Source organism: Grammomys surdaster, unplaced genomic scaffold (assembly GCF_004785775.1).
Source record: "Grammomys surdaster isolate TR1022 unplaced genomic scaffold, NIH_TR_1.0 958, whole genome shotgun sequence".
NCBI classification, from domain to species: Eukaryota; Metazoa; Chordata; class Mammalia; order Rodentia; family Muridae; genus Grammomys; species Grammomys surdaster.
In genome coordinates this window covers 10,716,157-10,730,255 of record NW_021605377.1, presented here as the reverse complement: position 1 = coordinate 10,730,255, position 14,099 = coordinate 10,716,157, and the positions used below count along the sequence as shown (strand labels likewise).

Genomic DNA, 14,099 nt, shown 5'->3' with positions numbered 1-14,099 from the left:
GAAGGAAGGAAGGGAGGGAGGGAGGGAGGGAGGGAGGGAGGGAGGGAGGAAGGAAGGAAGGAAGGAAGGAAGGAAGGAAGGAAATCCATGTACTTCTAAGGGCAAACGAATGTTACAAGGAAGCTGCAAGGATTCTGTGAGGTGTGTGACATAGCCACACTCAAGTATCAGAACTGGGCAATTTGAGCCATGCATGAAGAAAATGTGGTAGAAATACCTTGGGGCTTGCTAAGTCTGCCATATTTTTGCCCTCTCAGAATCTGACATAGTATTCTGCATCAGGTTCAGATGGACAGCCTCTCTGTGCTCACTGTAAGATTCATGACATTCACAGTAAACAGAGCCTACTTGGTAGCTACCTGCTTTCTTAGTGGGCCTAGCTTTGGTATACCCCCAATACCAGTCAGATTCAGAGGGACAAAAGCCCTGGCTGGTAAACTCTGAAAGGTATTCACAAGGAGTATTCACCTAGCCTCTAATTCTTGGCAAAAGCAAAAGAATCCTGTTGGTGTGTGAATCTAAACATTCTTATAAAAGCACTTTGTAAAACTTTATGTCTTGACATGGCTAGTATAGACTTTCCAAAATCTTAACTCCATTTGGATGATCAGGGTTTTGGGGGGGATGACTCTGTCAGTCCTCCATGAACAGTTCTTTTGGATCTTCAGGGCTTACTCGGGTAACTTTGCATTTTCTTGTTTGAATAAAAGAGATGGATGACCTTCAAACTGACTAAGATGCTAATCAACCCAGACAGTAGAAATACATGCTACTTCTTAGGACGGGCCTATGAATGGCTCCTTAGCAAGACCTGAAATAGCAAAGTGAGGAAAGATTACATGGAGGGGAGGGCAGCAGAGCCTGAGGGGTCAGAGAACGATTCTTAGTCCCAGTCACCTCACATGGAGTTCTAGGCAAGTCAGTCCAACTTCTCCTTCACCTCCTCCATCAGAAAGAGAAAGAAATCTCTCTAATCTGTGCTTGCTGAAATCTGGAGTCCATCCCCCTTCGATAGGTACTTATCACCACATCCTAGGGTGAACATTAAGTACCTGAAGTGGAATTTGCTGTAGGTATGAAATACACAGTGGATTTTCAATAATGTAAGGAAGGTAAAATATTCCATTGATAGTTTCATATTTGCTGTAAAGGAAATGATTGTATTTGGCATATTGTAAGCTAAATATAGTCTATTATATTCAGTGGCATCTGTTCTTTTAAACTTTGTTTTTTTTTTAATGTGGCTCCTCAGCAACTGAAGATTATATGTGGCCCTTTCTTTTCTATCAGACAGTAATTGGTCTACATGTTCTAAATGGTATCTCAACCATGTTTATTAAGATGGGCCACAGTGCTGTTATGTAAGTTTGCTAAAAGTTATTTAAAACAGTATTCAAAATTCTAGTTTATTCATTTTCTTTTTTTTCTTTCATTTTTTCTCCTCTCTCTCCTCTCTCTCTCTCTCTCTTTCTCTCTCTCTCTCTCTCTCTCATCTTTTTTTTTTTTACAGTCCAGCCATTATCCCTCCGGTCTGTCCTCTGACTATTCCTCATCCCATACCTCTTCCCTCCCCCCCACCTTGTCCCCAAGAGGTTGTCTCCACCACATCAGACCTTTCCACTCCCTGGGGCCTCAAATCTCTCAAGGGTTAGGTGCATCATCTCTCACTGAGGCCAGACCAGGCAATCCTCTGCTGTATATGTGTTATGTGTGTGTGTGTGTATATGGTGTGTGTGTGTGGGGGGGGGGTGGTCAGACCAGCTGGTGTATGTTGCCTGGTTGGTGGCTCAGTGTCTGAGAGATCTCAGGGGTCCAGGTCAGTTGAGACTGCTGGTCTTCTATCGGGGTCACCCTCCACCTCAGCTTCTTCTAGCTTCTTTCTTTCAGAGGCACTTTCTTAAGGAAAGTATTGGTCGCATGGGACTATAACATCCATATTTCAAAGGATGGAAGGAGGATATTAAACTTAAAGTCATTGTTTGCTACATAGTTACGCTTGAGGTCATCCTAGGCTACATAAGACACTCTCTCTCTCTCTCTCTCTGTCTCTCTCTCTCTCTCTCTCTCTCTCTCTCCCTCTCTTTTGGTTTTTCGAGACAGGGTTTCTCTGTGTAGTCCTGGCTGCCCTGGAACTCACTCTGTAGACCAGGCTGGCCTCGAACTCAGAAATCCACCTGCCTCTGCCTCCCAAGTGCTGGGATTAAAGGCGTTCGCCAACACTGCCCGGCAAGACCCTCTCTCAATAGTTAAAGTTAAAAAGTAATACTTTCTTTGTAAATGGGGGGTAGTAGATAAAGACCTAAGCACACTTATCTACTTAGCTGAATTTAATTTCTATAGTAAGTACTCCATATCATAAGAGTGGACCGTCTAGATTCATATGTCCAGTGAATATTCTGTGGAATCACTGATTAAATGCTGGTGGACACCTGACTTACAAAAGCCAATAAGAAAAATCTCTCCCACAATTACGGGTGGTGGGAGGGGCTATCATTAGTCTTTGAGCCAGGCTAAAACTATAGTGTGTCAATTTGGAGGCCGTGAGACAGTTGGGGAACAAAGAAGAAGCATTCTGCACAGACACAGGAAAATATACAGAGAGTCAAAAAAAACTTGTTAGCTTTGTGACCTTCAGTCCCATGAGACCCCACGCATGCTCAGGCCTATGTTGGTGAGATCTTCTTTAGCATCTTATAACAATGGGACATACCTGCCTTTCCTTTCTCCTCTCCCTTCTTTTTCCTTTCTCTTCTCTTTCCTTTTCCTGGTTAAGCTTGAGTTCCCTTTTATCAAAAAGGAGTCCTTAGTGGAATAAGATGGGCTTCCTCAACACTCACAAACCTGGCTTTTTGGCTACAATTAAACGTTGTCTGATAAGTATTTTTTTTGAGCAAATACTATATGCGTAGAATCATCTAGAGGATGGAGAGACGTACAGCAAAGTAAACGACACCATCCCTACTCTTTCTATAGTTAGGATAGAATAAGCAAAAAAAAAAGGCATAACAACGAAACTCTGCCATCTGGGCATGGTGGCACACCCGTGTGACAGGAGCACTGAAAGCTTAAGGCTAGCCTGGGCTACACTGCCAGAGCCTATTTTAAACTTGTCAAGTTATCATCATGGTAATGAAAATAGTGGCAGTGGCACTGCTGCATGCCACATATAAGGCTTTTTCAAACATCTTAATCATGCTTCACAATGCTCTGAGATGAGCACATATGACCTGCGCTATTCAGTTGCCCTATACGTTGCTATACCCACAATAAGTGCCCTCTTGCTTTTAGGAAATTCTATAGAAATTAGGAGAAAATACGCTAAAAGACAACATCCCTTCTGTAGGTACAATGTCAGGGTTGCGGAGCACCAAGTCTTCAGCACTAATCAAAACACACAGCTCAGACTATATGTGGTGTTAATTTTCTGTGGTCCTGTATTAAACGTGAGAGAGAAAGCACAGTCAAGAAGTACAGGTAATGGTCTTGTATGGAAAAAAAAAAAAAAACCCTTCATCTGCTCCTAAAAGAGCTGGTAACTAAGTCGGGCTCCAAAATAGCCACCATTCCATGGCAGGTTGAGTAGATGAACAGACATCGCCGGTAAATGTAAGCAGCACCTAGCGTAGCACAGGGGTTGAGAACAAGCATGACTTTAGGAGACAGTGATGCATCAGGCTAGGGTGGTGAGTTGGTGTAGGGGGAAAATGGGTATTCAGTGACAAGGTTGGGATGAGGCAAGATTATAGAGTCTAATGAACCTTAGGCTTAGGGATCTGGCTCTCAGCCTCCAGCAAACTGGAAAATGAGATGGTTCTTGAGTAGAAATGATTCAGTGCAAATAGAAGGCTCACATGGACAATAAAATAACAAACTCTTCCAGGCAAGATGACATGACGTGTGCAGAAGTCTAAGGAAGAGGGAGCAGCACTGTGGAGGTTCAGATAGTGTGTGGTGAGTTACGGGCACCCAGCTGTCACAGCACCTTGGACATCAAGGAAATGACAAGTGATTACACACCAGAGAAAGGTCCTACTGCCTTTCTTTGCATCCTTCCGTCAAATATTTATTAAGTACCCATCACACAGAAGGCACTGAAGGTATAGAACAGCAGAGAGAGAGAGAGAGAGAGAGAGAGAGAGAGAGAGAGAGAGAGAGAGGTATAGGTAAGATAAAGAGATATATTCTGTCTTGTAAAGTCTGTAAGCTAGGGGACAGTATCAATCAAATAGCCCCATAAACAATCAGGAAACTGCATTCTTTCTGTCCCCTAGTTGCAATAACACCATTTCCTCTATCTGAAGATGAGCCAGAAGTCAGTCAGCATATATGAGGGAGGAATAGATCGCAAATGGATAATTATTTCTAAGTCATTCTGTCAACCCAGGAACCAAACTATCCAGTAATAAGTCATGGGATGGTGAAGGAAAAAAAGAACACAGAGCCAGGTGAAAGAGGCGGGAACAATCTCAGAGTGAGGCTGTGCCTGCCTGAGCTGAGGAAGGCTAGGCTTACTGTTGCCATAGTAATAGGGGTCCACAATCAAACACTTCCGTCTTAGCTGTTCCTTTTAAAAATACTTTCAGAACTGGGAGTATGGCTCAGAGTGCCTGGCAGAAGCACAATCCTAGGTTTGATCCTAAGCCCCCAAACAAACACACAAACTATAAAGAATGTAACCCTAAAGATTAGTGCATGCAATACAGACCAGTAGCTCCTAACCGTCGATAATGACCAGGACGTTCATGTGATTTTAGTGTCTCTAAGACTGTTAATGAGTAAATGCACAGAAATCAGTTGGACATATTAAATCAAGTAGTCTTGCGGGGATGACATGCACTGCATGCTCTGGGAGGGACAATCTGAGCAAGTGCCATCAGGTGACACTGGAGAATGCATAAATCCCATAGAATCAGTACGAACCATCAATCATGTTTGAAAAGGGACACGTGGTCAAGGAGAAGGGTGGGACTCATTCTAAAGTTTCAATGCCACAAAGACGAAGAAATGACTGAGAGGTTTTTGAAGGAGACATGAAGATATGATCTGTTGATTTCTTATCGTAGCTAGAAATAATCACCACTGAACTGGTAATCAAGATCAAGGTCACTTTACAGTTCTTGAGGCCAGATGTATGGAGTAAATCTTACTTAAACTAAACTCAAGGCACTCATCGGGGCTGAGGGAGACCTTTGCTGTGCCTTTTCCAGCTCCAACAGGCCACTCGCCAGTATTCTTGCTGTTCTGGCTTCAAACTCTAAACTCAGCAGAGGAATCTTTGCAAATCTCCCTCTCAATTCAGACACATCTGAATCCTTGATAAGTGTACCGATTGGGCCCACTTGGCAATTCAAACTAGTTTCTCCACCTCAAAAAGCTTAACTGAATTACTTCTTGATAATCCAGGATAATCTTATCTCAAAAATCTTAACTGAATTACTTCTTCCGAGTCCTCTTAGCCAGATAAATTAACTGGACTAGACGTTGCCGGGGAAACGGTATTCATGATATTAAAATCATGGTACTGAAGAGATGGCTCAGCAGTTAGGAGGTGCATTTCTCTTCCAGGACCCAAATTCAGTTCTCAGCTCCCATGTCTGGCAATACCCCTAGCCTCTAGGAGCACCTGTACCGTGTGTGCATGCACAATTTAAAATAATAAAAAAGAATCTTTAAAATTCAAAATGTAAATCACGATCATGGAATGGACTTTTACCAGAAGAATAGAAATGGAAAAACACAAAAAAATAAAGTTGAAGACACCCAAGACATTAAAATATTATTGCTAATTTTATTAGAGTTGAAAATATGTTGCTGAAAGGTAAGATAATAATTCTATGCTTAAGAAACACATACTAAAGTATTTAGAAGCAAATGACCATGATGGCCACAATTTATTTGGAAAAAAATGATATAATAAAATATCCATGTAGAAAAAAATTTGATAAAGCAAATAAATTTAGGGAAGAAAAAGGCTGAACCTGGAGAAGACCATGTGGTATTCTTTGGATATTTTTAGAATTATTCTGTACAACTAAAGGAATTTCCAAAATACATCTAAGAGAACTGTGACTGTGTGTACATATAATTTACTCTAATTAAAAAGGATGAGCAATTAACTCCAGCATCTTTTGTTTTAGAGCGGATGCACACATTAGAGCGAACACAGCTGTGTAGCAACATTCCGCAACTCCATGCCCATTCGTTCTATAGTAACTGCTGGGTGAATGAGAGAACCAGGAGTGTTCATTCAGAACCTAAGCTTAAGAAGTTCAGGGGAAAATCCTACCCATCTGGCTGTATTACAGTATTATAGTTGTGTGGCTTTGGAATTGGTGATTATCAGTGGATTCAAATACTAACCGGATGGATGACCACAACCTGCTATATTTCTGAGAGAGAATCTGCTAGGTTATTTTCTAAGAAGGCCTGTGATGAAAGTAGACTTTCCTTTTCAGACTTTAGCTGCTTTTTACAATAAAAGTGAAAAATAAACTGTATCTTGCCCAGTGCCCGAGGCTGACTTTTATTGCCTTGGCCCCAGGGGATCTTTCTGGCAACAAGTCCCACCCCACCCTTTATTGTTTAAAGACAAAAGATTAGGCAGCTGGGACTCTGACCACCAACAAATCTCCACAGGCCACTCAACTGGGAAACGCCTCTGGTCTTGGCAGAAATGAACCCTTTAAAATGAAGGTAAAGGGTAAGACCCCAGTTTCTGTGCTAAGCCCTCCGAAGCAGCGGGTTTTTCCTGCCAACTGCGGTGGCCAAGAACAATGTTTCTCAGTAGTTCCACGATGGCATGCCAAGACCAAATAATAGCAGGCTTCTCTCAATTGCAGCAACACGCACAAAATATGTGGCAAGAAGTCGGCTTTATTTTTACAAGCCTGACTCCAGCTATCACCAGTCCATACTAAAATTTACGATTTAGCACCGTCTATGACTAGACCAGCACGGAATCATCTGTTTAGTTATTTCCCGTTTAACACTTGCTTTGCAAAGAGTAGCAGGGCTGCTTTTGAGCAATTCTGGCGATCGCCAGGCTCACGGGGGCTGCATTCTGGAGTGGGACGGCTTTATTACCTAGACGCTTCCTTCTAGCGCTTGGCTAAGCACGGTAACTATTCTTCACAGCCCTATTTTCAGTAACCCAGAGTGAAGAGTCGGATGCCCAAAGTGGAGTGGGATGGGAAAGGGAGGGATGTTCTTTTTAGGTCTGTCGTGTACAAGCGGTAGACCCCTGGTCAAAATGAGTCTGGGTTGTAAACCTCCTTGAGTCCTTTGTAAAATATGACCAAGTGTACCTAATGTATAAGATTTCTTCTCACCGTTGTGTGTGGGAGGTGGGGGAAGTTTATCATTTTGCAAAAAAAGTGACATAAAGGCTAAGTACTTTCCTCACGATTCTTGTTAAGATGTTAGTTTCTTTGCCTGTTTGTTATTTTGGTGGAGCTGGGATGGAATCCAGGACCTTTCCATAGGCTAGGCAAGCACTCAACCACTGAGGCCAGAATTTTAAATTGGTTCTTCACCAAACTCTCGCTGACTAAGTCATCAAATGACTGCATTGACTAGTTTTCAAGCTGCCTTGTCTTGATATTTCTATTTGCAGAAAACTCCACTACCAGAATTGACAGACAGTGGCCAGGCTTGAGCGGAGCTGGTCCAGCATGAAGCTACATGTTCAAGGGAGTTCTAAAGAACATTTGGCAGTTCGTGGTGAAAATGTTTACCAAGTAAAAGAAGTATAGCCACAGCCAGTATCTTGAAACGAAAACCTTATGTAGTATTTGAAAGGTATTTTGAAGAACAAAGTAACTTACTTTTGATTGGCTGATCCACAAAAACCAGAAAAAACACTCGCATAATCAACATGCTATGAATATTTATTGGGTTTAAGGGAGGGGGAACTAGAGTTGCAAAAGAGAGCAGCTCAGATAGCTTTCAGTTTACTCCAGGATTACAACAGCTACTGGGAATCGGTATGGATAGCATGTGTTGAAAATATGTGACTACCTTGCAAGTTGGGACACATAGTATCAAACAGCATTAACCTCACATCTTTCTGGATGGCAGAGCGTGATGTCTTAGGAGTTTATAAAGGTCTGCAGAGTTACTATGCATCTTTTTGGTCTACGTAACTCTAGTGGAGTTTGTCCACAGCCTAACATCCCAAAATTTACATCGAAACAAAATTATAACTCCATACTTGTATTCAAAGACCCATTGCAGGGCTAATGAGTTCTGAAACAAAATAAAATATTCTATCCCCTTAAAGGAAATAGGAATAAGAGTAATATATACATGAGATGTTGTTAAGGAGAAAATTTAACACGATTTTATATTCAAGTCCCTTTAAGAGGTGCCCGGGTTGGGGGGGGGGAGGGGAATAGACATCCATTGCTAAGTCTAACCAAGAGGAGCAGTTTCTGTTTAGTGCGCATGCCTAAAACACATGCTGAAATGCTCACTGATAATCTTAGCAGCAGCTTGAGGGGAAAATTAAGAAGAAAAAAATATAGGTCAAAATCTACAAAGATATCATCTTCAAGACAGCAAGCAGAGAATGTCTTTAATGTGGATGATCACAGGTCACCCACTAGTTACTAAAATGCAAGTCAGAAATGTGTGAACTACATACCAAAACATCCATCCCGGCGACATAGTTGAGGGTTATCATATAGTCATTTGGAAGATTTGCCACCTACAGAGACCAAGAATTGAAAAAAAGTGAGTAAATACAAAAGAATTTCTTGAGAAAATTCATGTATCCAACCTGTCATATCATTAATAGCTCAAGCCCCTTTGTTGTCTATTATACAGTACTTGAGTTGTAAATCCAGTCATGGGTGGCTAAGTATATACCATACCTAGTACTGGAGACCTAGCCAACCACCCAGGGCTAGTGAAGTCATGGATCTTGGAGGATATCCTACAACTGTCACTTTATTAATTCTATTGAGGTTTCTGAAATAAAGAAAAAAAACCTTCATAAATCTTGATTTCCATCTATAGCACTGGAACTCTCCTTTGGGACATTTTTCCAATTTGTATCTGCATAAGGTTGTTAGGATCTTCTCATCAGTGGTTCTCGCTGTGATAGGTCAGCCTGAAGAAGGAAACTTCTAGAAGTACCAGTTCGCTACTGCGTTTTACGTGACAATTCCCACAGGGATGCTAAAGGCACTCAAACAGTAGGGCTTCTTCTCTATGTTGATCCTATGTAAAGTCAGTAAAGCTTCAGAAGGACTAGTCTACTTTTTTTTTTTTTAAAAAAATGAACACTTTAGTTTTTAATTTAGGAACATTGGGTTTTGCGATAGGTCTCGGTTCACTTACCTTGGGTTGGATACGATATGCTTCACCAATCTGGCTAGCTTCGAAAGGCTTTGAGAGCACCTAACACATTTATAGCAATAGTGCTGATGTCAGTGAATAAGCAATGGGCTGAAAACTACAGAATTTGGAATTAAGCTACACACTCTGATTTCCTTCATACAACAAAGATCCAGTTACCTATCACTGGTTAAGGGAATGCGCCAAACACATTATAAACTAGCAACCAGAGTTCTTTATTGAAAGCTGGCTAGGAAAATGGTTTTCAATGGCATATACTGTCTTTCTCCTGTGTCTGATATCTTCGTTGTTCCTATAGAAAGCTGCGGTCGTACGCATATTTACCTGGGTAGGTTATCTCTGATATGCTTTCTATAACATAAGACATATGTTGCTTCTTGTTCTTGCCAATACAGTCTGAAATCAATTTGGTGAGAAAATGCTAGTCAAACTCAGAAGTGGTCAGAGAAGAGCAAAGGTAATTATTGGTCCCATGGTAATATTATTCCACCTCTCGTTCATTTCAGCCTTGATTTACCAATTGCTCTTTCTGCAACTCCTGCGACGATTAATAACAAAGAGGTCTAGTCGTTTTCAAGTATTTACTTTGTTCTAGGCACTCTGCCCTTAAGGGGGCAAGTGACATTACTATTTGTCTAACACAGCATCTGTGTTTAATAAGGGAAGAAATTGAGACTTAAAAAGATCAAATCACTCGACCGAAGACACTTGCCTCTTGGGCGTTACCTGTGGACTAGGACACAGGTTCACCGATGAACTGTGGCATGGGTCAGCCACACATGTTTGTTTATTTATTTATTTATTTATTTTTGCCTCTCGCTCATTGCAACAAACTGCCCAATAGTCTATGTGTAAAATGCTACCTACTAGTAGCCTGGCATGGTGACACACCTGTAATCCACTTAGTGGCCAGACAGTGCTTGAAACTCTCCTTGTGAAATCTCTACCATTGTCCATCTTACGCTATTTCCAATAACAGAGTAGAATTCTCAGGGTCTACTGGAAATACACCTGGGCTCCTAAAGAAGGTGATGTTTTTTTTTTTTAATTTATCTTAGGAGCTAACTCTACACTTTAACTTTCTTTTTCTCAACCAGATTTCCTGACATGCTTTTATTACTTCTTTTGCCTTCAAAATTTCCATGCCCAAGTTCAAAAGGTAAAATGACCTAGTCGTTTTACACAAGTCCCACCAACGAAGGCACACTGTAAACCTTAACAGGCACAAGACTGAGCAGTTACATTATAGTTCATGATGGAATCACCATGGAGATTAAAGTCATTCCATAAGGAAAATACACCAAGAATCGGTGAGTATTCTAAATACAGGTTCCTGAAGACATAATTTACATTACATTTTATAACGGAAGTTTAGATTGACCATTTTGAAACCTCAGGATTAGGAAATATCAAAAGGACAGGGATAAGGGAAATGCTGGCCAGCTTCACTTTTACGAAGAATCAGTATAGAGTTTATTTATTTACAGAAGCCAAAAGAAGGTCACAGAAAAGTTCTATGACCAGGACATGAACATCTCCACAGTGTCAGTCAGAGGATGGAGCGCCACACAGAGCTAGTTTACCTATATTTAACTTCCAGTGGGACTAAAAGAAAAGACTGTGTTTGAATATGGGTTTACAAATTATAGTAAGTTTTCATACAGTCATTGTTGGAATCTCATGAGACATACCTTATTAAGCCAATTTCACAAATGAGAACAGAGGTGGAGGGCATATAGAGGGAGGTATGGGAGGTGAAATGGCACCTCCAAAGTCAGAGGAACCAGGAGTACCTGGAAGAAGGGAGAACCCCTGGCTCACTGAGCTCCTGTCTGCACACCAAGCCGCGGTGCAGGCTCTTGCTAGTACTTGGCTTTCTCTGTTTGCTTTCCAATTACTGTTTGAAGAGGATTTGGAAAACCTGAGCTGCAGATATTTATGATCAGGTCATAGATTATGGTATTACTTTCTCAGCGTTTGCAGCGTGTTGGATAGGACTGAGAAAGCACAAATAACCCTGCGATAAATTCCAAGTCTCTGATGTCTATTGATCACTGGGCAAAGTTTTATAGAGAAGAGAGAGCCTTGGACCTGAAAGACAGATGTTGCTAAAAGATGTGGAGTTTGAAGTCCGGGCCAACAGCACAGGTTCCGAAGACAGACGGTTTACACTGGATCCTGGCCCACCACCTGCTAACTCAGGTGTGGGAAGTTACTACTACTTTAGCTTTCATTTCCACATGCAGAAATGGAAATTAGACCACAGGGTGGCTAAAGGTTTTAAGAGGATTAAATAACTCATACTAAGGGCTAGCTGGGCATGGTGATGCATGCCTTTATTCCCAGTACTTCGGAAGCTGAGACTGAAGGATAGCCATGAGTTTGAGAATCTCAAGCTACATAATGAGAATCAAGCCCTCCAAGGTTAGAAGTCCAACTCTGTCTCTAAAATCCACAGGAAAGGAAAGAAAAAGAGGTGCCTAAAAAAAAAGGCAGGAAAAAAAAAAAAGAAGGGGAGGGAGGGAGAGGAGGGGAGGGCTTAAACATGGTGTATAAATGCTTGCAGTAGAGGGCAGCATACTGAATAGAAAGTATCACATACAAGGGATGGAATTGGAAGCTTGTGTTATATCTGAAAGGCTAGCTAGAAAAGAGATGTTACATTAGAGATACATTAGGAAGGGATCTCTGCAAGCTGGGCTAAGAGATCCCTGCTGGAGGCAGCACCATCCACAGGAACAGTGGCCCTTGGGCATATCACGCTATCTCCAAGGACTTTCTACTTTGTCTCTGAAAGAGGATTATGTAGTTAATTACTAAGATTAAGTCTGGTTAGGGTCTCTGGCAAGCAGGGAAGGAACAGGGCAGTAAATTCAGAATAAGTATTTAGTCCAGATGGAAGAGTGGAGAGATCAGAGACAAGCCTGGAGTTTACAGCGCTACCTGGGAAGTACACAAGAGAACAGGCATCTCTAGATGTTGGCATTGCACATCTGTAATCCTAGCACTTTGGAGGTAAAGATGCGGGGATGGGGATTCAAAGTTATCATCGTAGATACAGACAGCCTACATGGAGGGATGGTGATTTCAGCCTGGGCTATGTGAAAGGTCTCTGGAAAAGGGAAACACAGAAAGAGCAATGATGAATCAGAGAGGCTTCTTCCAGCAACGGATGGGAGCAGATACAGAGACCCACAGCCAAACATTAGGCAGAGCTTAGGGAACCTCGAAAAAGAAGGGAAGGAAGGGCTGTAGGAGCCAGAGGGGTGGAAGACACCATGAAAACAAAGCCCACAGCATCAACTAAGCAGCGCTTATCCAGGCTCACAGAGACTGAAGTAGGAACCACGGAGCCGAATGGGTCTGTGATAGGCCCTCAACATACATACTGTGGTCGTCTAGCCTGGGCTTCTTGATGGACTCCTAACAATGGGAATGGGATGTCTCTGACTCTTTTGCCTGTTCTTGGAGCCCTGTTCCTACTGGCTTGCCTCATCCAGCCCTGACATGATGGTTTGTGCCTAGTCTCATTGCATCTTGTTATGCTGTATTCGGTTGATGTCTCTGGGAGACCTGTTCTGTTCTGAAGGGAAATGAAGGAGCAATGCATCTGGAGGCGAGGTAAGGAGGTGATAAAGTTAAATTTTCTGTAGATATTTGAGGTTTGAACATATTCAGTGACATTAGGGGAAAAAACCAAAACCAAAACCAAACAACAACCAAACAACAACCAAACAAACAAAAATCAAATCCAAACAAGCAAAAATGCAAACAAACAAACCCAACAACAACAACAAAAAACCCAGAACAACAACAACAAAACAGCAAAGGAGAACAGTTCTCAGAAAGGCTCGAAACTTTGCCAAGAAAGTCTTGGCAATGCCAGTTGGCACTGGCTGCTTACCAGACCCTGCAGGTATTTGGACTCAGGAGAAAAGAACACAAAGTCGGGACACTTAACTCCATCTCTGGGTCACTGGTCTAAAATGTCTGGTTCTCATGACTCAAATGTCATCAAGGTCCTTAAAGGTCACAAAACCAATGGGCGCTTGGACATCTGTGATGAGACCCTGTGCTCTCAGTGTTTCTTCCAAGTCCTCAGCAGTGACTCATGGTTTCCCTGGCACCATCTATAAAATGGTTTCCTTTTTCAACCTTTCAGGAATGAAGGTCAGGATCTTTAGTCTCATAAGAAGCAGTGATGTTCAAGAATCCTGGCTGTAGCAGGAAATGCTCAATGAATCCACCTTAGTGACCCAACTTTCTGTAACGCGGCTTTCAGTCCTCATGCATACTTCAGGAAAATACTTTCTATTGCCTTGGGACACTTTGATTGGGAAATTTTGATTTTCCTGTTAGTACTGTCTAAAAACCTAATTAACTAGATCAGCTATCATAGGTAATTGGGTGATTTCTTAAAACAAAACAAAACAAAACAAACAAACCCCCCAAAACAAAAAACAACAACAAAACAAACAAAAAGGCAACAGCAGTAGTGATTTTAAAAATTAAGATGACTTCAGAAAACTTTCTATATCACCTCTCATTAGTTCAAAACACCCAAATGAAAGCAAATAGCTACTCTTTCCTTTCAAATAGAATAGGTTAATTTGTTCTTTGCACATGTAGTACTAGGGATCAAATCCAGGTCCTTATGCATGCTTGTCAATAACTCTACGAACCCCAGCCTAAGATCATTTTTTAAAATCTACTTCACAATGGTATGATTGGAACATGGTTTG

At 41.6% G+C, this 14,099-nt stretch overlaps 1 protein-coding gene across 2 annotated transcripts in view; it reads right to left on the bottom strand.

The window, feature by feature from the left end:
• The window catches only part of Kitlg (KIT ligand), an 82,111-nt gene that overhangs the window by 26,511 nt on the left and 41,501 nt on the right, over nucleotides 1–14,099 (bottom strand). For both annotated transcript variants that reach the window (XM_028783028.1, XM_028783029.1), the window contains exon 3: nucleotides 8,642–8,704. In XM_028783028.1, coding sequence (XP_028638861.1) covers nucleotides 8,642–8,704 — 63 coding nt within the window. The remainder of the gene's footprint in view (nucleotides 1–8,641; nucleotides 8,705–14,099) is intronic.